Source organism: Misgurnus anguillicaudatus, chromosome 7, assembly GCF_027580225.2.
Source record: "Misgurnus anguillicaudatus chromosome 7, ASM2758022v2, whole genome shotgun sequence".
NCBI lineage: Eukaryota > Metazoa > Chordata > Actinopteri > Cypriniformes > Cobitidae > Misgurnus > Misgurnus anguillicaudatus.
Window position 1 is genome coordinate 15,707,263 of NC_073343.2, and position 24,934 is coordinate 15,732,196.

Consider the following 24,934-nt stretch of genomic DNA (forward strand, 5'->3'; position numbering starts at 1 on the left):
GCATGATTTTTCTAGAAGGAGTACTTAAAAGTTCACCGCATGCAACTGTCAAAAAATCCAGCTTTGTAAATGACACACTTCCTGCCGCCTGGTGGTGGCGCTATACCCGGGAGTCACAATAGGCGCATCGATGCGATCGGAATCTTCAGACGAACAAACACCCCGCGTGTCATCACAATAAGACATTTTTTGCCATAGATATTAGACACTTCCTGTTTCTCTGATTTCACCATGACTTTGCCGCTTCGCCATGGCAACACCGTTCGAGATATCAAAAATCCCTTCGCAATTTAGCAAGTCCAATGTCTTGACATCATGATCACCACGTTTGGTGTCATTTGCATGAATCCCCTAGGAGGAGTATTCAAAAGTTCACGGCATGCATTTTTTAAACAATCCAAAATGGCGGACTTCCTGTTGGGCGGAGCTAAAATGTTAGAGGGCGAAAGTTGTTCGGGTCGATGAGATCTATATGTGTACCAACTTTCGTAAATGTGCGTACATGTTTGCCCGATCTGTGCACTCCTGTTTGTTTTTGCATTACAGGGGGCGCTACAGAGCCCCCGTGCCACGCCCGTGTTCCAGCCTTTGCCCGTTCGCAATGACGGACGACTCTGACGTCTGTGCCAAATTTCAAGAGTTTTCGAGTATGTTAAGGCACCCAAAATGCCCAAAAGTGTTAAAAAAAATAAAAATAATAATAAAAAAAAAAAAAAAATAATAAATCCTAAGAAAAACAATAGGGCTTCGCACCTTTCGGTGCAGGCCATTCTGGCCTGCTCCTCGGTGCTCGGGCCCTAATAAATCCGAGCAAAAACAATAGGGCTTCGCACCTTTCGGTGCAGGCCATTCTGGCCTGCTCCTCGGTGCTCGGGCCCTAATAAATTCGAGCAAAACCAATAGGGCTTCGCACCTTTCGGTGCAGGCCATTCTGGCCTGCTCCTCGGTGCTCGGGCCCTAATAATAACTTCGAGCAAAACCAATCGGGCTTCGCACCTTTCGGTGCAGGCCATTCTGGCCTGCTCCTCGGTGCTCGGGCCCTAATAATAATCTGAGCAAAAACAATAGGGCTTTGCACCTTTCGGTGCTCGGGCCCTAAAAAAAAAATATATAGCTGCAAGCAGCGATGGCGGGCCCTCGCACGTTTTTTTACCGCTACACGGTGCGTCCGAGAAAACGATGCACGGTGGGCAAGTGCATCAAATGGGTAAATATCAGTGGACTATTTCATGTTGTTACTGACCCATTTGGGGACTGTAGATAAAAGAAACCCCACATTTTGGACAAACGGGTGCGCTAGTGGGCCACTAAATAGACACGCCTTTATCTGACCTGTTTGTCAACACTTAACAGTTGACAACTCTGACGTGTGTGCCAAATTTGAAGTTAATCTAAGCATGCCAAGAGGCTTAAATATTCCTGAACAACCACCCCACGTGTCATCACAATAAGAAATTTTTTGCCTTAGATATTAGACACTTCCTGTTTCTCTGATTTCGCCATGACTTTGTCGCTTCGCCATGGCAGAACCGTTCGAGATATCAAAAATCCCTTCGCAATTTAGCATCTCCAATGTCTCTGCATCATGATCACCACGTTTGGTGTCAATCCCATGTTTTCCCTCGGAGGAGTATTCAAAAGTTCTTCCTGTTTGGCGGAGCTAAAAGGTTAGAGTGCGAAAGTTGTTCGGGTCGATGAGATCTATATGTGTACCAACTTTCGTACATGTGCGTACAAGATTGCCCGATCTGCGCACTCCTGTTTGTTTTTGCACTACAGGGGGCGCTACAGAGCCCCCGTGCCACGCCCGTGTTCCAGCCTTTGGCCTTCTGTGAAGAGGCACAACTCTGACGTCTGTGCCAAATTTCAAGAGTTTTCGAGTATGTTAAGGCACCGAAAATGTCCAAAAGTGTTGAAAAAAAATAATAATAAATAAATAAAAAAAATAATAAAAATAATAATTTGAGCAAAAACAATAGGGCTTCGCACCTTTCGGTGCAGGCCATTCTGGCCTGCTCCTCGGTGCTCGGGCCTTATAATAATCCGAGCAAAAACAATAGGGCTTCGCACCTTTCGGTGCAGGCCATTCTGGCCTGCTCCTCGGTGCTCAGGCCCTAAATATAGCTGCAAGCAGCGATGGCGGGGCCTCGCACGTTTTTTACCGCTACACGGTGCCTCCGAGAAAACGATGCACGGTGGGCAAGGGCATTAAGTGGGTAAATATCAGTGGGCTATTTAATGTTGATACTGACCAATTTGGGGACTGTAGGTAAAAGAAACCCCACATTTTAGACAAATGGGGGGGTAATGAGGCACTAAATAGACACACCTTTATCTGACCTTTTTGTCAACACTGAACAGCCGACAACTCTGATGTGTGTTCCAAATTTAAAGTTAATCTAAGCACGCCAAGAGCCATATGCCTGAAATAAAAGTAAAGTTTGACGCGTTGCCATGGGAACAGCGTTCAAGATTTCAAAAATCCCTTCGCAATTGGTAATCTCCAATGTCTCGGCATCATGTTGACCACTTCTGGTGTCAATCGCATTAAATCCCTAGAAGGAGTATTTAAAAGTTCACTGCATGCAACTGTAAGGCTTAAATATGCCATTAAAATGAAAGTAAAGTTTGACGTGTTGCCATGGGAACAATGTTCGAGATATCAAAAATTCCTTCGCAATTTATCATCTACAATGTCTTGGCATCATGATCACCACGTTTGGTGTCAATCGCATGATTATTCTTGAAGGAGTATTTAAAAGTTCACTGCATGCAACTGAGAGGCTTAAATATGCCTTTAAAATGAAAGTAAAGTTTGACGCGTTGCCATGGGAACAGCGTTTAAGATATCAAAAATCCCTTCACAATTTAGCAAGTCCAATGTCTCAACATCATGTTCACCACTTTTGGTGTCAATCGCATGCATCCTCTAGGAGGAGTATTCAAAAGTTCAACGTATGCATTTTTTAAATAATCCAAAATAGCTGACTTCCTGTTGGGTGGAGCTTAAATGTTAGAGGGCGAAAGTTGTTCGGGTCGATGAGATCTATATGCATACCAACTCTCGTACATGTGCGTACATGTTTGCATGATCTGTGCATCAATGGTTTTTTTGCATTACAGGGGGCGCTAAAGAGCCCCCGTGCCAGGCCCGTGTTCCAGCCTTTGCCCGTTCGCAATGACGGACGACTGTGACGTCTGTGCCAAATTTCAAGAGTTTTCGAGTATGTTAAGGCACCCAAAATGCCCAAAAGTGTGAAAAAAAATAAAAAATAAATTTGAGCAAAACCAATAGGGCTTCGCACTTTTCGGTGCAGGCCATTTTGGCCTGCTCCTCGGTGCTCGGGCCCTAAAAATATAGCTGCAAGCAGCGATGGCGGGCCCTCGCACGTTTATTTACCGCTACACGGTGCCTCCGAGAAAACGATGCACGGTGGGCAAGTGCATCAAGTGGGTAAATATCAGTGGACTATTTTATGTTGTTACTGACCCATTTGGGGACTGTAGGTAAAAGAAACCCCACATTTTAGACAAACGGGGGCACTAGTGAGCCACGCCTATGTCTGACCTTTTTGTCCACACTTAAAAGCCGACAACTCTGATGTGTGTGCCAACTTTTAGGTTAATCTAAGCATGCCAAGAGCCCTAAATATGCCTGAAATAAAAGTAAAGTTTGGGGCGTTGCCATGGGAACAGCGTTTGAGATATCAAAAATCCCTTCGCAATTTGTCATCAACAATGTCTCATCATCATGTTGACCACTTTTGGTGTCAATCGCATGAAAATCCTTGGAGGAGTATTTAAAAGAACATCACATGGAACTGTTAAAAAAATCAACCTTTGTGACTGCAACACTTCCTGGGGCCTTGGTGGCGCTATACCCGAGACTCACAATAGGCACATCGATGCGATCGGAATCTTCAGACGAACAAACACCCCAGGAGTATTAAAAGAACATCACATGGAACTGTCAAAAAAAATCAACCTTTGTGACTGCAACACTTCCTGGCGCCTGGTGGTGGTGCTATACCCGAGACTCACAATAGGCACATCGATGCAATCAGAATCTTCAGACGAACAAACACCCCGTGTGTCATCACAATAAGACATTTTTTACCTTAGATATTAGACACTTCCTGTTTCTCTGATTTCGCCATGAATTTGTCGCCTCGCCATGGCAGAACCGTTCGAGATATCAAAAATCCCTTTGCAATTTAGCAAGTACAATGTCTCGGCATCATGATCACCGCGTTTGGTGTCAATCCCATGAATCCCCTAGAAGGAGTATTCAAAAGTTCACCGTATGCATTTTTGAAACCATCCAAAATGGCGACTTCCTGTTGGGCGGAGCTAATAGGTTTGATTGTGAAAGTTGTTCGGGTGGATGGGATCTATATACTTACCAACTCTCGTACATGTGCGTACATGTTTGCCCGATTTGTGCACTAATATTTTTTGCATTACAGGGGGCGCTACAGAGCCCTACTGCCACACCCGTGTTCCAGCGTTTGCCCAGTCCAAATGGCCGACGACTTTGAGGTCCGTGCCAAATTCCTGGTGTTTTCAAGCATGTTAAGGCACCCAAAGTGCATGCCAAGTGCTTAAATATGCCTGAAAATGAAAGTAAAGTTTGACGCATTGCCATGGGAACAGCGTTTGAAATATCAAAAATCCCTTCGCAATTTATCATCTACAATGGCATCGAATTCTTGCGATATGTTTGAGATGATAGTATGCTGATTTAGTTATTGCTTTGACATGACTACTGAAACTAAGGTCAGACTCCAGAATCACACATTGTTTGACCTCTAGCGTCAAGGTATGCATTCACCTTGAGAACTTCATCTTCGTTTCCAAACGCAATGACTTCAGTTTTCTCTTTGTTTAACTGAAGAAAGTTTTGGCACATCCAACTATTAACTTCATCAATGCATTTGCAAAGGGAGTCAATGGGGCTGTAGTCATTAGGGGATAGAGCTAAGTAGATCTGAGTGTCATTTGCATAACTGTGATAGGCAATTTTGTTCCCTCTCATTATTTGGCTTAGTGGGAGCATATACAGGTTGAACAGGAGTGGCGCAAGAATTGAGCCTCGCGGGACTCCGCATGTCATGGATGTCCACTCAGATTTATGGCCACCTATACTAACATAATAACCTTTCCCTTCTAAGTATGACTTGAACCATTTCAGGACCACCCCAGAAAGGCCGACCCAGTTTTCCAGCCTGTCAAGAAGTATGTTGTGATCGACAGTGTCAAAAGCAGCACTGAGGTCGAGTAGCACCAGCACTGATAGTTTGCCTGTGTCTGTATTGAGGCGAATATCATTTATTATCTTTATGAGTGCTGACTCTGACATTTTTCAATCTGGTTTCCGACCACGCCACAGTACAAAGTAACCATTAGAAATTAAGAATTTGTTTAGCTGATTGAAAACAACTTTTTCAATGATCTTGCCTATGAAAGGAAGATTTGAGATTGGTCTGTAGTTTTGTGTCTCTGATGCTCCCACACGCATACAAACTTGGAAAAAAATCCATCCATGCTGTTTTGAGTGAGATACACGTTTCTGAATGTCCTCTGCCTTGAGTCTCAAATTGCGCGAGTTCAAACTCAGCTCCGTTGTTACGTAACTAACCGTTTCGTCACCTCCAGTTTGAATTTTCCCACCCACCAGGGAGCTAGAGTGAGTGCACAGAGCAGTCAGTCACTTCGCTGGTACCCTGCTGTTATCATGTCTCACTGAAATAACAGCGCTATTTGGATATTATGGATTATACTCCCGCCTACATCACGCGTTGTTCATACAAAATTAAGAAACGCGAATGTTAAAGTGATTTTCAGACGCGTTTCAAACGCAATATTCAATATGCTTGTGGGCATCAGTGAAAGTGTTTTTTCTCCTTATCGTGCACAAACCTCGTTGACATCAAGCTCTATCAATGATCTATCAGCTGCATATGGCGTTTATTATATGATCAGTGTATTTCATGTGCACACCCTATCGTGTCTCACTGTCTGTTACCAGACCTGTTAAAGACTTGGTTTCTGTAATGTGTGCAAGAATCCCGAACGGATGTTTGTAACGCGATGTTCGGGGTAAAGAATATGCAAGCTTATCCTGTAAATACATACAGAAACAGTGATATTAAATTACTTAAACTGTGATTTTTGCCATTTCGCCCACCTCTCTCAACATTCATTTCACTTGCACTACACTCAAAATCACGTCCACGCTCTTCTCTTGCGTGTCATTTTGTAAGAGCAAAAGATGTGACTGTTTTGGCCTCAGAACACGTGTGTATACACTACTGTAGCATTGCCACCCTGTGCTCCATTGCTACGGCTGAATAAAAACACGCCCCCTCCTCATTAACATATTAGGCACATAAATGTAGAAATAAATACGTGTGGAAATAAATACATGTAGAAATAAATACATGTGGAAAAAATAAATGTAGAAATAAATAAATGTTTAAATAAATAAATGTAGAAATAAATAAATGTAAAAAAATAATTAAAATGTTCACATAAATACATAAATTAATACATAAATGTGGAAATGAATAAAAGAATAAATAAAAATGTATAATTAAATACAGAAATAAATAAAAGTTTTAAAAATATTTTAATACAAAAATAAAGAAATCAAAGTTGCAATACTCATTTATGTTTGTTTTTTATATTTCTCTGCATATTTATTTTTGTATTTATTTATTTATGTTTGTTTTATATATTTCTTTGTACATGTATTTATTTATTTATTTATTTTTAATTTTTGCACTCCTCGTCCTCCATAAAAGATTGCGCTGTCACTCTCTGCCCAGCATAAATGAATCCTCTATCTATCATTATCTTAATAATCTTCAGAGAAACAGATTTGTGCCATGGGCTTTTAATGTCTATAATTGTGTCTATATCTGTCATTACACGGACCAGAACAGCACAAAAACAATGTGGATTAAAAAGCGTCTTGAAGAGGTTTTGCTCATAAATGCATGTAAAATAAGGTAATGTGAACTTGAGATTGTTACTGTTATTAAACTGCGATATATGCGCTGCAAACGCAGCCGCTGTAAAAGCACCATAGCCACGCGCGGCAAACGTTCTCCGCATACGCGCTGCTCAGTGCTCATGCTTGCGATGTGAAACCAGCATTTGAATAAACTAGACACTGATTAGCTACTTGCTCTACGTTTATTTACAATTAACAGCAAGACAACTAGCAGTGAATGTGCTTTCAGGAGAGTTAGTAGATAACATGGGAGGACTTGAACTTGAAAAGCGGGGGGAGCCTTTCCGCGGTTAAAACATCTTATGGGCGTTCATGTTTATTTGATTCTATAAATTAAATAGAAGGAAGAGATGATTTGAAAGGTGAGATTTTGTTTAATATGTTTAATCTCAAAAGTAACCAAAAAGTGCCCTGGTCTCTCCTGTATGTCAGCGCGTTGTCAGTGACTGGTCTGCTCCGCTCTGTATTTTTTATTCCGTGACGTGATAACATGGTGGGGCGTGTAACACAGACTGTTGACAAGTGTTTTTAATTAGTATTTTAACATTCTTTATGATATATATTTTTTAATATTTTAATAACACGGTTTTGTCGGTTTTAGAGTTCTAATGACGGTGTTCAACTATAACCGTCGGTCTCACGGTTATATAATAACCGTCACACCCCTAGTTAAAACTAGTTATATTTCCTAATTAAACTAAGGTCTAGTCCTGGCTTAAGCTAATCCCTGTCCGGGAAACCACCCCAAAATTGCAATTCATCGACTGGCCGCTTGAGGCTAGCTCCAAAAGGGAGTCAATTCCCTTAGACAACCATTTTAAAATTGCCCAACTTTACAGTAAAAAATAATGTTTACAGCCTGTTACAAAAAGTGTTTTTGGTCTGTTTAGCTAATTTTGCCATTCATGACAACTGTGAATTTTTTTGTAACTCATCTGTTTAAAGTATATTAAGCCTTAAACTTCTGCATAATTAGGGGCGTGGCCACTTGAGTAAGGGGTGAACGGCCACTGTTGTCACTCGAATCGAGCTAGGCGGGCGTGGTTTTCCTCACCCATGTCCAGCCTCTTTACCCATTTTCGATTTTCTGTGAGTGATTCACGGTGACGCGCGGCCAAGATGGTGACGACAGGCAACGCCTACTTTAAGCTTAAAAAACATCTTCACAAACCAAATGGGTGAAGTCATGGACACTACGTCCATATTTTTTACGGCCTATGCAAAATATAGATAAGTAAATTGTGTCAAAAAAATTTTTACACGTGAAACATGAACACGTTATATTGCGCACTGTAAACAAATCAAATCTTTGAAAACACAGAAAGAACGGGACCTTTAAGAACAAAAGTTTACAATGCTGTATTTGGGGAATTCAAACTATTATCTTTTTAACACTGAATTTAATGAATTTAAATTTAAAATGAACTCAAATCAATCCGTTGTTACATGTAGTCTTATTAAAAATGTAGTCTTATTAAGCAAAATCTATAGATGTTAGGAACAACACTGACGGTTCTTAAAACCATAAACTACAGAAAACATGCACAGATACTGTAAGATGACCAATAATATAAAGTTGTGGATTGTAAAGAAACAAGATTCATGAACTTTAACCATTAACTCTTTCCCCGTCATGGACAAGTTATCTCGTCAATCTGGAACACCGTTATTATCCACCAGGTGGCGCGCTTCCGGAACTTATAGAACCCAGAAGTATCACGGATTAAACTTTTTTTTTTAAAGCAGAGGGTCTGTTATTTCATATATTTAAAGAAGAGCATTTTCTGGGAGGCATTCAACTTTTGTGAAAATCATGAAAAATGCTGGCGGGAAAAGAGTTAACTACGGATTAATCTAATGTTCGGGAACCAGAATTATTCGTTCCGCCGAACAAATGAAAAGGCCGAATAAATTTTGCCAAACAATAAGTGTCTTTGATGACGCCATCAAATAGTCCCCAGGGCAGAGTGAGAGATGCGCAAATGCAGCAAACAAGTTGGTAAAAGCATTGTTAAGTGTCTAAGAAAGATACATAAAACGTGGCGATTTTTTAAGTGGATAAAAATGAGAACTATATTGTACGGCGAAAAAGCACTTAATTTGCAGCACTTCGACCTCGGGCGCAGTAATGTTGACGGACATTTTTCCGCCATACAATATAGTTCTCAATTTAGGGCTGCACGATTCATGCTAAAATGTGAATCATGGGAATTAAAATCCCGATTCTCTCACCCGATTCCCTTTTTAATTTTTACAAAAACATTTATTATGCACTTTAAAAAAATGTGTTACAGGACTTTCAGTTATAATAACGTCTCTTTTAAAAGTCTATTCTCCTTATTTTAGACCCCTTAAAATTTAGAGTAATTTAAAATATATTAGCTGTTAAATAGCACCTGTGCTTTTTGTACTATTGATCTAGTCAACCTTAAAACTTTAAAAACACTAAACCTTTAAAAGACAAAACAATCAACATTTTGAGGCATCAGACAGAAACGCAGATATGTTACAATGTTCCCTTTGTGTTAAAAACCCTTTCTAATTGGGAACTTGTGGTGGTGACACAGAGTCTGTTTCTCAATCTGAAGGCTGCAGCCTCTGGAGGTCGCATTTCTAAGCTGCGCATCATAATTTCAGTATATTAACAATTAACGTTATAAAGTTGACTACTTTTTATTTTTTATTTTTAGTTAAATATATTGTTGTAGTATGTTCATAATTTGCAAATGTAATGCTCCGTTAACTTGAAAGAACCAGGCTTGATGACGTATGCAGCCTGCAGATGCGACCTCCGGAGGCTGCAGCCTTCTGATTTAGAAACGTACGGAGGTAACGAATTTCCTTGCCTTCTTTCGAAACCAATGTTGTTGCATCGTCACTTTCTCCGTCACCACCATGATTTTCCACAGTGACGCTTGTTTATCCCCTTTTTTTTTTTGTGAAAATTGCCGCTCCAAATCCACCAAGTAAAAGACTGTTGCTGCGTCCCAAGCCACCTACTTCCATACTATATAGTATGTAAAAAGCACTACTTCACCTACTATATAGTATGTGGAGGCGGTTGGGGACGCAGCGTGTGTTTAGGTCTGCCCCCTTGTTATACGTCACGCGAGTGACAGCGGAACGCCGCAAATGAGATGAGAGAGGAGAGAAACGATCGGGTCTGATTGGTGAATGAATAGGGTTTAGTTTTACCTTGTATGAGTGTGTGTTAGCAAGTTTGACTGATATTATAGCATCTTGGATTGTAATGTAAATACTGAACATGTGAACGCAGCATCTGAATACAGGGAAATACTGTATGCAAGTAAATCGATGCCATTTAAAATGAAGATCGCATTTATGTATAAATCGAGATCGTGATTCTTTTTCGATGAATCGTGCAGCCCTAGTTCTCATTTTTATCATCTTAAAAAAAAATTTATTTTGTGCCGTAGTGTTGCACAATGCACCGATATTTCAAAGGCACCGCGATTCTCAGAAATTAAAAACGTTACGGTTCCTACATTAATAGTATCGATTTGTAAGTGACGCATTTCAAGTTGGTGTGCAACGCACGCTTCCAGTGCCTCACGTGGACGTCTGTGTTTTTTCTCCTTACGCAGGTCATACTGTGGCCCCCGTAGGGCTTTGACGGTTGTCATAACGATGCTTATGGCTTGCAAATGTAACTCAGTTAACTGAAATAAACTAGGCTTGATGACATTTGCGACCTCCGGAGGCTGCAGCCTTCGGAGTGAGAAACGGCCGTTCTCAAAGTTGCGAAAAAGTAACAATCTGCGCTACCAGTAAACCATCAGAACACGTTTTCAGCGCGGCTGGAAACATTATAACCCCAAAAAGGTTCCTCACTTGTTTCACGGATGGAAGTGCTACAATAAAACGCAAATAGGCGGCGATGGAATGAGTGCTCCAGAAGAGCCCCGGTGGCCGAGCACATATACAGTTGCATCACATTTACTTCACAAGTCGCATCTAATGGTGCTTTTCCATTGCATAATACCCCACGGTTTAGTTTAGTTTGGGTCAGGTCAGCTCACCTCACTTTGGCGTGGTTAGCTTTTCCATCGAGTTTGGTATCACTTCGCAGTGGGAGGGATTATAGGCGTTTTGTTATATTTGCGATGCCTAATGATGTGACATCAAACAAGTGAGAGCATCCTTGTACATTCCCATACATTTATTTATTTATCAGTCCGCCACAAAATTAAAATTGGCCACCACAAATAGATGTTTGCACATCGCGTTTATCACTAACGTAACCTCTATCTCTCATGACAGTTTCTGTTAAACCCCTGTGGCGTCAGTAGTTGTATACATGTATTCGTTTCGAACCGAATCGGTACGGGGTCATGGTTCGGTGCATGAATTTAAACGGAGAATACACGGTATGAAAATAAAAAAAACTTGTGTGCAAAATAATTAATGTAATGCGGAACTACTGTTAGATCCGCGGGTTCTTTATGGACAGCTAATCTGTTGCCCCGGTTTAGCTCTGAAGCTCTGATTGGCGCCGATGCAGCCGAGCTCTGCCCATGCATGCGCTCTATCAGAGCCCGTCTACATTCTGGCACTCTGCAGTTTTTTGTCAGGTCGACGCCGGTCCAGTCAGTTAGTGACCAGCGATAGCGAGGATGGCAAGTGGTGTTCCACAAGAGTTAGACGCTCCACCAGCCTCTTTAAGATCGCAAGATTGGCAAACCTTCAGTTTTCCAGTCAGTTACAATAGTACAGGCGAGAGAGTGGTGGAAAAGACGAGGACTGTGCGTCGGCGTTGTTCATACAGTTAGGTATGTGAGTGGAAATACATCTAATCGGGGCTCTCAAGTCTCACGCATTCACCTTGACACACACGCATTTCAGTCAGTTCACACGCTCACACGCCACACTTTGTATTTCTCATGCTGAGAAGTAGGAGATAAATTGTCCTGCTAATATACAATTAATGGACGAGGCGCAGTTCTGTCGAGTTCAGCTGCTTTTTTAAATTGTGCTCAACTTTACGCAGCACCATCAGGGTCAGAGTACCGCGAGAAATCTTGCGGAGGAAGCTGATTTCAAATCGCTCTCGCTTTACTCTGACGTCATCCACTTGTCGTTTCTTGCAGCGACTCGTGAAGTCGTACACACCTATTAATTCATCCTACAAGCCTATTTTTTGTTCTTTAGTACATTAACCCCCAGGGGTCCAAAAACGCGGGGACGCGTTTTGACGTGTTTTCTCCTTATCATAGCAGAATCAACTTAAAATACTCCATCATTAATAATCAAACACTTACGTGTTTGACATCATTTGAAACTCTGAAGGGTCCTCTTAAATTAGTGTACATTCACAATAACAACAGATCTTTGTGTTTTTGTCAAATAAAGAAAATAAACAGGGTGCTCATTCAGACATTTCTGTCTCCGCCAGCTGTCTCTCAAATCACGTTACAAAAATTAGTTGAAACTCCGCGAATACTCGTCACACAAACATAATACACATATCCAAAGAAAGCCTGAAATGTCTACTTTTAAACAAGCTAATTATTATCAAAAACAAATATTTCCTGTTTATATAATCTGCATTGAAGTAAAGAGAGTACCGTTTTTCCTAGCTGAGCTCATTATCTCTAATGCGGTCACGCCCACACGCTGTTGACATGGTAATGAAGAGACGAGCTGTTCAAACCAGCAGAGCAAAGCGTAATGTTTGATAAGATTTAAAGACTTTAGCGCATGTTTGGATTATAAACTTTATACACACACGTGAGGAATATCTTCATTTATGTCTGGACATTGAGGAAGAGAAGCGTTTATCTTTAAAGTTACCTAAGAAGAAGAACAATGGAAGGCGCAATGGAGGCGGATATATTCCTGAAGAAACTGTAAGTCATTTGTCTTCATTTATATTTGCTATCATGTAATATGTTATGGCTTGTGCGGTTCAGCCTACATAAGCAACCTCAACAGACTGCACGCCTCGGATTGAAAAACGTTCGCATTGTTTACAAACGAGTAACTTACGCGTGATCACGTAATGGCGGACTTCATTGTTTGCTGTACAGTGTTAGACACAGTTATTCACTTTCGTATCCTTCATGGCAACTTTGAGTTATGCTGCACTGCTGTGTCTTTTAAGTGTGTGCTGTAAGATTCCATGTTTACATGCTTATTTACAAACGAGTACGCGTGATCACGTAATGGCGGATTTCATTGTTACATGCTGTACAGTAGACACTTTCGTATCCTTCATGGCAACTTTGAGTAATGCTGCACTGGGGGGGGTCTACTGTAATATGATATTGTTTACATGCAACGCATTCCATACATTGCGTTTTACACGCGACACCGTTTTATTATGAGCTCCGCGTTGTTTACACGGAGACTCGCCTTTTTTTTTTTAATTATAAATTTACCTTGGCCAGTCTACCTAGGTGTGTGAAAGACACTAATCACGTGACCAAATGGTGGCGCAGCGGTAGTGCGTTAGGCCGCCACGCGGTAGACCCGGGTTCGAAACCCGCCTAGGCCAAGTTTTTTTTATACAGTATATTGAGTTTAGGCGACCACCGTTACAAGTGCTATCATTTACCCATCAGTTATGTATGTAAGGGTATTTCTGTGGACAATTTATGCTAACAGCTGTTCATAACTCTCTTACAGGTCTGCATCCCTCTCATCAGTAAACTATGAAGTGGAAAAACATATTCACACTCTTTGGACATAAAGTTGTATGGTAACATGAGCCACATGAAGTTTACAGCTCTGTTGTTTATCAGTTTCTTATACAAGTTAAGTTTTTGAATAGGGTCCTACTGACCTTCATTTCTATTTTGATTATATTGTTAACTTCTTAATAAACCTCAAACAAACATGTTCATTTGTCCTCACATTCTTTACTGTAGTTCCCTCCTCCCTCATTATGCAGCTCATTATGCAGCTCATTATGCGAGCCTTTGTTTGCTAGCTGTCAATCAATCCTTCTCGCATACGGCCCCTCTAAACAAAAAGTGTCTTACAATTTCTAAATAAATATACTGGTTTATGTGAATGAGTAGGCAGGATGATTTTCACATCATTTTAAAGAAAAAACTCTAGACTACTAGATTCTGTTTAGGAAAGTCTTGTTAAAACATGTTTAGTATGGGTTTTGTGGACTTATATCAGTGACTCAAAATTTTAGCTTTTTAAAAAACCACGCATAAACCTTTTTCTCTCAAAAATACAAACATGTACATACATGTAGCTCATATAATATTTTAGCCCAGTTTGTGCTGAACACAGTGGTATGAGACACTTGCCATTATTATGTTTTAAAGCAACTGAAAAAAGACCAAATGTAAGAGCATGTCAGAACCTCTGACAGTGTCCCAAAATGGTCGGACCCCAGAGGGTTAATATGAAATAAGGCCAAAATGTAATTTTAAAATGTATTTAGGTAACATTTGTAATACATTTGAACCCATATTTGTATGAAAGATGAGTACAAGATTACTTAAAGTGGTATACATTTTTGAAATACGAGATAGTATGTTAAATGCATTTCAGTTCATATTCATGACATCTCAAAATAACACTGATAAGGACACCTATGTTTTTAAGATTATCTTAAGTACTAAAAAAATGCCGCCTTCATTTTTGTTTTGCTTTTCCCTCCATTGTACCGAAAGTGAATTGAACCGTGGCCCCTGAACCGAGGTACGAACCGAACCGGGACTTCTGTGTACCGTTCCACCCCTAGTAGTTGACGCACTCCGCTGAGCCTCATTGAAGTTGCATTTAAGCATATAATGCTGACGTGCTCGTCGTGAATGTTCCGCCACAAACTGCAAGTTTGGAAGAAACTGGTATGGTGTTCCTGATTCTCAACCTGTGGTTTGGGAACTTATAGCAGAGCACAGATGACAACATGTTTGGTCGAGACACCGCAAGCTAGCAGTAAAGGTAAAGCTAATCTTTTACATTATAGCGATGACACTAGTAGTGACGATTCTCTCAGACCAATCAGTGATCTACTGTGTTTTCGCGTCACGTTTGGTATCAGGTCGGGTCGCTTGGAACCCCAACCGAGGTGGTACGAAAAAAAAGTATCGGGAACTACGTACTGCACCCAATGGAAAAGCTCCTAAAAGTAAGCTGACCCGACCCAAACTAAACCAAACCGTGGGGTACTATGCAATGGAAAAGCACCATAAAACCACACGGAAAACGTGACAGCGCAGTGTTCCTCATCTTCAAAGCGTGTGGGCGCTGTCCAGAGCGTCTTTCGTTGCTAAGCATGCATGCACCACCGCATAAATAACTTTCATAAATAACGTTAATAATTTGCAAGCTGCTTACATAAAGCATACAAAACATCAGATAAATATGATTATAATCAGAGCATGTGCATGTTTGTCAGTGATTTATTTATATTAGGTTATTATATTACAGCATTTAAAGAGCACAGACCTACGCAAAGGATTTGTATTTGTGAAAAGCCTTGTAAGAAATTATGGACTCAAATATAATTATAATATAAAAAATATAATATATAATACAAAGCACTCACGGTCATAACACAGACCAACCAAATAAATAAATAAAAACCTTATCTGCATGAACACTACAAAATGAATTTCATTAAATAGTTTGCAACCGTTTGCCACTGAACCTGCATTAACGACGACAGTGGGGCCTCTGGCCTTAGTCGAACGGGTTGGCACGTATGGTCGGGTTGCCATTTTGGCACTTTCGTGTGTCTTGTGAATAGGATGCCATACAGACCCGTTTGCCACTGAACCTGCATTAACGACGACAATGGGGCTTCAGGCCTTAGTCAAACGGGTTGGCATGTATGGTCGGGTTGCGATTTTGGTGTTTTCGTGTGTCTTGTGAATAGTATGCCATACAGACCCGTTTGCCACTGAACCTGCATTAACGACGACAGTGGGGCCTCCAGCCTTAGTCAAACGGGTTGACACGTATGGTCAGGTTGCGATGTTGGCGTTTTCTCGTGGTCTTGTAAATAGTATGCAATATAGACCCGTTTGCCACTGAACCTACTGAACCCCTACGCTAATATGATTTTGTTTTTCTCTCCCTGTCTCGTCCTCGACCCCGAGGACAATGAGACAAACAGACCCAGTTCCGGTAGATGTGAAAGTTGGCACACCTCTGATCTACTGGCCGTCCTTCAACGTGATGCCCAGCTGATGCCTGACCAACGATCACCGGCAGAACCCGCTTAATCTCCTTATCCGTTTATATGTGTGTATATACATATATATCTCCCAAGGGTTTTCCCTCCTAGGACTTTTTTTATTTCCCCGGGGAGCCAGCCTTCTTGGGCTTTTCTAGATGTTACATTAGTAATACGCTCGCTTATAATGTCGAGTCATAGCCGCAGCAAATTTTACTGCTTATGCTATCGTGTATTATGTTGTGCTATCTGTCGTTTTTCTGTGCTTTTCACTGCTTCTATTAATGTAAAGCTGCTTTGAAACAATTTAACTATTGTGAAAAGCGTTGTATAAATAAAATTGAATTGAATTGAATAAAGTTAACCACAGATAAATCAGACATTGAAGTACAGGAAACATTAGCCTATATTTATCCATATATCACAACTTGATAACATTAGGTTATTATTTAGGCTCATTATTTCCTATTAATTATGGTAATGTTATGGTTGAATGTTAGCAGTTAACACTATAACCACTGCATAGAGATGTTTTTCACATTTCGTTTAAATGTTTAATATATCTGCTGTCCATATGTTCATTTATTAGTGTGTTATATGATTAGAATGTTGTCCCTGTTTTAAAATAAAGCACAGCAATGAGATTTGAGAATGTTTCTCCCTTTTTAGGAAAAGTACTGAAAAAGTATCAGCACCAAAACAAAAATTTTGGTATCGTGACAACACTATTGTGCCACCATACTTACTTGTGTAACTACTCATGTAACATTCTTTATTAAATAGAGAACACATGGAAGTGTTTGGTGGCTTTTAAATTCATCCCTGTTTGAATCCTAAGGAATGAATGGGTAGCCGTATTTCACCGAGAAGCTAGGCAAAATCGCATACAATATTGGAGGCGATTTCCCAGCAAACACAGAACGTTCCCCTAACGTTAGTTTTTGGTTATATTTTTTTGGGAACCAAAAAATAACGTTCTGGGAACGTTATTTTTAGGTTTTATTTTTTGCAACCATAAAATAACGTTCCCATAACGTTGCAGGGTGGTTATTTTTAAATAACCTAAAAATAACTTATACAGAACGTTATTTTTTGGGTATTTTTTTGGAACCATAAAATAACGTTCCCATAACGTTGCAGGGTGGTTATTTTTAAAACAACCTAAAAATAACTTATACAGAACGTTATTTTTTGGTTATTTTTGGTTATTTTCTGGAACCAAAAAATAACCATTAGAGAACCTTATGTATAAGTTATTTTTTGGTTATGTTTTTTTTTAGAAAATGAAGTGAATGGATAATTAAACCCATTATTCCTTTAGTGTGCACGTCTAATATGCGCGTGCTTGTCTGCACAAGCTTACTGCCGCCTTCACGAGTACCGGCTTTATCTTGTGCTCAGGAAGATTTTTTAAATTAACGGTCCTTTCGTTTTTACCTCAGAGACTAACATTATTTTAGCGGTTCTTTTGTCTCTTTCTTGATTTAGTAAATTAAATATGTGAGAAGAAATATATATACGAGTGATTTCCAATCGATTTGAGAAGAATTTGAGGAGAATATAATGTTAGAAACTTTTTATTGTTGTAAAAACGGATAGCCGACTAACTGTGGTAAGATCTTTTAACCTAGTGACTGATTTATTTGTCATTGCGTTTTAACTTCAGAGTATAACATTCTAGCGATTTCTTTTTTGTTTCTTCATTAGTAGCTTAAATATGTGAAAACGAAAATATATTTTAATTATTTCCATGAAGAGAATATGAAGTTAGAAGCTTTTGATTATTGTAAAAACTGAGAAAGAGATGCTGATTGTTGTTACTTAATAATGGAGAGGCGGCTGCTGTAAGGTCTGTTAAACTAAAGTGAATTCAATGTTTATATATTTTCAATAAATATCTGTTTTAAGTCTTCTTTATTGTGTTGAAGTCACTGGTTATTTATATATTTGATAAAATAGAATGTTATCTAAATACATAATATGTGATGTGTTGAGGTATTTTTAAATAAAATAACCTGTGTTATATAATGGTATAATATTTTAATAGACATTTTTTCCAGTAATAGCATAATTTAATTATTATAGATTTTGTATTAAATAAATTATTTTATTCCTCCTTATATGTGTTTTACTTATTTTAGATAGATATGATAGATAAAAACACAGCATGGGATGTACTTATAGACGTGCCGTACTTTTGTAAGCCTTCACTTCTTCACTGAGGCTGGAGTCTTGAACTCTGTGCGCTCTGTCAGTGCGTGCACGGAGCCGCGGCAACGCGCCCTTGCGCCCTTGGTGGTAGATCATTTTTCACTCCATGTCAACTGTGCATTTTCCAAGGTTTGTTTTTGGTTAGCCAGGAAAGTTTTCTTTACAGAAATAGAACGTTATTTTTAGGTTATTTTAACGTTTTCCTAACGTTAGTTTTTGGTTCCCATAATGTTATTTTCCAAGGTTTGTTTTTGGTTAGCCAGGAAAGTTTTCTTTACATAAATAGAACGTTATTTTTAGGTTATTGTAACGTTTTCCTAACGTTATTGTAACGTTTTCCTAACGTTATTGTAACGTTTTCCTAACGTTATTTTAACGTTTTCCTAACGTTAGGAAAACGTTAAAATAACCTAAAAATAACGTTCTATTTCTGTAAAGAAAACTTTCCTGGCTAACCAAAAACAAACCTTGGAAAATAACGTTATGGGAACCAAAAACTAACGTTAGGGGAACGTTTTGAGAACCAAAAACTAACGTTAGGGGAACGTTTTGGGAACCAAAAATTGTTTGCTGGGTTACCACAATGAAATACGGCTATGTGTAGTAAATGCTGCTCCATCTGAAAGCAGGTAATGGCGATTTACTACTAATCACCGAACCGGCTTTACTGATGAGACACATACATGCCCAGCTCTAATAGGTATTAAATTGTCTAAGTTTAGGTAAGAACTAGGGATGCATATCAATTAATCGCGATTAATCTATAGCAGAATAAAAGTTTTTGTTTACATCATATATGTGTGTGTACTGTGTATAATAACTTTGTATAGTTAAATGCACACACATGCATGTATATATTTAAGCAATGTTTACATGTGTATATACATTTGTATATGTGTGTATAATTTATATTATATATAAAAATAAATACTTAATATATAAATATATTTTTTTCTTAAAATTATACATGCATGTGTGCATATTTATATTTACATAATTATTATACACAGTGCACACACATATATGATGTACACAGGGGCTTTTATTCTGCTATAGATTAATCGCGATTAATTGATATGCATCCCTAGTAAGAACATAGTAAATATTGAAAAATGGTGATGAAAGAATAGCTATGCTGCAAACAAAGGTCAAAATACAGCTGTAGGTAGCAAGGAAAAACAAGAATGGTTTCAACATTTAGAATCTAACTGGCAAACACAACCTTTGTGCTTCACATCAGAGATTATAGAAGTTGGAGTTACTGCAGAGTAAACAGAGCTACCAATCTATAACTTAATGGATTATCTGTTCCTGTGGCCACTGAGCACAACGTCAGGGATCACTGTCTTGTTTGCTTTAAAGTTAAACTGTAGTGTTTTTTTAGGATTTTAAGCAAATGGAAACAATTCACAAAACCCATAAGCCTGAGTGCTCTTATATTACAGTTTTTTTCGATTGATAAACGACAGTGAGCACAACTGGAGCTACATGTGCAAAACTCTAACTACAGTCTGCACTACCAAAAGTAACCTGAGCACAACTCTTAACACATGGCTCAAAACAGCTCAGTGCAGCCAAACACTATGCACAACCCTCACTGAGATAACACACTGAGAGGAAAAACACTAGTATCAAACACCAATACAGAAAATACTAATTTTTTATCTTTACAGTTTCAACAATTTCAGTGACTTCATACATAGTAATGTTTTCTTAAAATAATGATTTATTTATTGATTGATTTATCACATGATTTATTAATTTTTTTAGAACATTATAATTCTTTAAGGTTAATGAAAATTAGCAGTTTGCTTCAATTCAATTCAATTCAATTTCATTTATATAGCGCTTTTCACAATACTTAATTGTTTCAAAGCAGCTTTACATTAATAGAAGCAGTAAAAGCACAGAAAAGCGACAGATAGCTTCTGTAGTCTGTAGTAATTTACGGAATTACAGTAATGAGAAAAAAGGTAGAAACTAAAAGTACATACTGTAATTCAAACAAATAATTGAGGGGCTAATCCTATATATAAAATATTTATATGAAAGGTAATATTTTATATATATATATATATATATATATATATATATATATATATATATGACACATATATATGAAATTGAAATTTATATTTATATGAAATTGCAATCAGCAGTGTTTGAAAGGCACAAGGCTGAAATCAATTCTGTTTTGAATGTTGGGTTCACAGTTTTGACAGCAGTGTGTTAGCATTTGCACAAAGTGCTGTAAATCCACAGTGATGTGCAGGTTGTGTTTAAAGTCATGGGATAATGTGTAGAGTTTTGAAAACTGTGTTCAAGCAATGAAAAACGAACTAGAGTTTGGTCCACATGAACTGCGGCTGTGCAGACTGTAGTTAGAGTTTTGCACATGTGACTCCACTTGTGCCACTGTCGTTTAGCAATCGAAAAAAACTGTAATAGCATCACAAATGCAATTACATACAGACATTATAGCCCTTGTTCATCATCAGACTAGGGTAATTCATTGTCTATGTGGCATGGTTAATATACATTTACCAGTTTTTCAAGCAAGATATCATATATTGTTAAATACATTAGGTATTTTATGTATATACAATTGTTACTTCTGTAAAAAGACAGTTAATCAAATTAGCTTGAAAGAGTTTTTTTCTGCAAAAACGTATAAGTTTAAGGTATAAGTTAATTCCATAGACTATTCATTCAGACGCGCTAACAAGTTTTATAAAGGTCGTACCCTGTGCCGCAGGCTACATCCAGCACTCTCTGAACCCCGTGTTTTCTGAGCAGGGACAGCACCCAGGTCTTGTACTCCTCCGTCCTGCTCCTAGTGTCTCCGATGTACAGCTGCCACACTTTTGCTGCTTTTCCGTCTGCATACTGGTCAGGAAGACCGACTGCAGCTACACCAAGAGATCGCGTGCGGTAAACACTATCCACCATGATGAAATGTAACACGATGTTGATTAAAGACGCTCTGCTTTGGTATTTTAAATACACAGGTCCGTATTGGTTTGTTTGATTGACTGTTATTTACTCGTACTTTCGACGGTTTTCGATGACATCTATATCGCGTCTGGGTTAAAGGGAAACTTTTGACCAATCAGACGTGCTTATATTCTCACGTATTACGTTTGGGTGAGACGTGTGATAACTTGAACCAGTGGTTTAACCTAGACTGTATGACACGCCCACGGACCTGTATTTCATCATATTTTTACATAGCTTGATATGATCATATGAAAATTATGTAGAAAATTATACATTTGTAAATTTTAAAAGTAGGCTACCCTGACTAAGTTAATCTTAAATTGTTTATCACAACAACAAAAAACCCTGTAGGCTATCGTTTCCGGAAATGTTTGAGACTGCAACGGGGTTCCTAGAACATTGCGCTGGAGACGCAGGTCATGCTTTGCAGTCAGTGGACAGAGAGGAATTAATCAAAAAAAAAAGAAAAAAGAGAGGAATTAATCGATGTATTGGTGTATCTCCGCAATGATGTTTATGGCAGAGCGAGCGGGTTCTATGTCAGGTCATCTCAAGTTCTCACTACGAACCACTCCCTTCAACTTTTAAATCTTCCCTGACATTACTCGCACTCAAAATAAGCTACCCAGTCTCACAAAGTTTCACACATACCATAGTTTTTCTTATTTCAGTTATTTTGCCGTAGCCTACTTATTCATGACTTTTTTGTATTTAGGGGAAGTTATTGCCCGTTTCATTCTATTTTGATTATTGAAATTCTTCTTTTCTTTTGATTTCAAGTAACAAACTTTTAAACCCATGGACTAATAATTATTTGTGGTGAATGACACACCATATAAAGAATTTATTTGTCTAATTGATCTTTGTGTGAAGTTGTTTTTGTTTGTTTGTTGTTTACGGTAAAACTGCACATAAGGGGCTATGTTTGTTATGACTACCCTGCTGGAAAAAACAGCTAATACCCAGCTAACAATTTTTGGTTCCCAAAACGTTCCCCTAACGTTAGTTTTTGGTTCTCAAAACGTTCCCCTAACGTTAGTTTTTGGTTCCCATAACGTTATTTTCCAAGGTTTGTTTTTGGTTAGCCAGGAAAGTTTTCTTTACAGAAATAGAACGTTATTTTTAGGTTATTTTAACGTTTTCCTAACATTAGGAAAATGTTAGAATAACGTTAAGAAAACGTTACAATAACGTTAGGAAAACGTTACAATAACGTTAGGAAAACGTTAAAATAACCTAAAAATAACGTTCTATTTCTGTAAAGAAAACTTTCCTGGCTAACCAAAAACAAACCTTGGAAAATAACGTTATGGGAACCAAAAACTAACGTTAGGAAAACGTTAAAATAACATAAAAATAACGTTCTATTTCTGTAAAGAAAACTTTCCTAGCTAAACAAAAACAAACCTTGGAAAATGCACAGTTGACATGGAGTGAAAAATGATCTCCCAGGGCGCGAGGGCGCGTTGCCGCGGCTCCGTGCACGCACTGACAGAGCGCGCAGAGCTCAAGACTCCAGCCTCAGTGAAGAAGTGAAGGCTTACAAAAGTACGGCACGTCTATTAGTACATCCCATGCTGTGTTTTTATCTATAATATCTATCTAAAATAAGTAAAACACATTTCCGTATAAGGAGGAATAAAATAATTTATTTAATACAAAATCTATAATAATTAAATTATGCTATTACTGGAAAAAATGTCTATTAAAATACACTAGTCAACATTCGAAGTGGATCAAAACCTTTAATAAAAGTTTACATAAAACCAATCCCTAATACCCATTCTTGTCTTAGGACAACTTTGATAAACCTTTTGGATCCACTTCAAATGTTGACTAGTATATTATACCATTATATAACACAGGTTATTTTATATAAAAATACCTCAACACATCACATATTATGTATTTAGATAACATTCTATTTTATCAAATATATAAATAACCAGTGACTTCAACACAATAAAGAAGACTTAAAACAGATATTTATTGAAAATATATAAACATTTAATTCACTTTAGTTTAACAGACCTTACAGCAGCCGCCTCTCCATTATTAAGTAACAACAATCAGCATCTCTCTCTCAGTTTTTACAATAATCAAAAGCTTCTAACTTCATATTGTCTTCATGGAAATAATTAAAATATATTTTCGTTTTCACATATTTAAGCTACTAATGAAGAAACAAAAAAGAAATCGCTAGAATGTTATACTCTGAAGTTAAAACGCAATGACAAATAAATCAGTCACTTTAGGTTAAAAGATCTTACCACAGTTAGTCGGCTATCCGTTTTTACAACAATAAAAAGTTTCTAACATTATATTCTCCTCAAATTCTCCTCAAATCGATTGGAAATCACTCGTATATATATTTCTTCTCACATATTTAAGTTACTAAATCAAGAAAGAGACAAAAGAACCGCTAAAATAATGTTAGTCTCTCAGGTAAAAACGAAAGGACCGTTATTTTTTAAATTAACGACTTTTCCTGAGCACAAGATAAAGCGGGTACTCGTGAAGAAGGCGGTAAGCTCGTGCAGACAAGCACGCGCATATTAGACGTGCACACTAAAGGAATGATGGGTTTAATTATGCATTCACTTAATTTCCTAAAAAAAAAACATAACCAAAAAATAACCATTAGAGAACGTTATGAATAAGTTTCTTTTTGGGTTATTTTATGGTTCCAGAAAATAACCAAAAAATAACGTTCTGTATAAGTTATTTTTAGGTTATTTAAAAATAACCACCCTGCAACGTTATGGGAACGTTATTTTATGGTTCCAAAAAAATAACCAAAAAATAACCAAAAAATAACGTTCTGTATAAGTTATTTTTAGGTTATTTTAAAAATAACCACCCTGCAACGTTATGGGAACGTTATTTTATGGTTCCAAAAAAATAACCAAAAAATAACGTTCTGTATAAGTTATTTTTAGGTTATTTTAAAAATAACCACCCTGCAACGTTATGGGAACGTTATTTTATGGTTCCAAAAAAATAACCAAAAAATAACGTTCTTGTTGCCCCCCTGGACAATGATCACAACAGTTTCTTCTTTTTGTGAAGTTTATTTGCCCCGGTTATTTTCTTTTGTTTGTTTTTTTATAACAGATTTAGGACTGAACGTTTCAACAGTGAACAACATACATACAACTGCACTTCTTCTCTCTCTCTCTTTACTTACACGCATTTCTTCCCACAGCGCCCCCTATAACCCTATACATATTTTTCTTATGTTTTCTTCACGTTATATTAGTGTAGATTTATAAACAAAAATATGAAACAAATTTAACAATTATTAACTACAATAAATAAAGATATAAATCAAATTAAACAATTATTTGAGGTCATTACACCCTCCCCCACAAAAAAATTAAATGTTACAAAACATTTTCTCTTTACTTTGAGTAAGTACTTCACATGTAAGTTCCAATCACAGTGTAATGTGCATGCTCTCTCACGGTTTAACAATATAATCAATATTTTCTACTTCTTTATCCAACTGTGACATTACTACAATCATCTAAACTTTTAGACTTGATGCA

The 24,934-nt window shown here is 38.0% G+C and overlaps 1 protein-coding gene and 1 long non-coding RNA gene across 2 annotated transcripts in view; one reads left to right on the forward strand and one right to left on the reverse strand.

Annotated features, from left to right (window-relative positions):
- gnmt (glycine N-methyltransferase) overlaps nucleotides 1-21,488 on the reverse strand; it is a 97,518-nt gene extending 76,030 nt beyond the window's left edge. The window contains 1 exon segment of the mRNA XM_073869470.1: nucleotides 21,133-21,488. Within this exon segment, the coding sequence (XP_073725571.1) occupies nucleotides 21,133-21,338 (206 nt within the window). The 5' untranslated portion in view covers nucleotides 21,339-21,488.
- On the forward strand, nucleotides 12,203-13,873 carry LOC129442095 (uncharacterized). The gene is made up of 2 exons (XR_012370520.1): nucleotides 12,203-12,882; nucleotides 13,661-13,873. It is a non-coding gene; the product is annotated as an uncharacterized lncRNA (long non-coding RNA).
- Nucleotides 21,489-24,934: the final 3,446 nt, after the last annotated feature.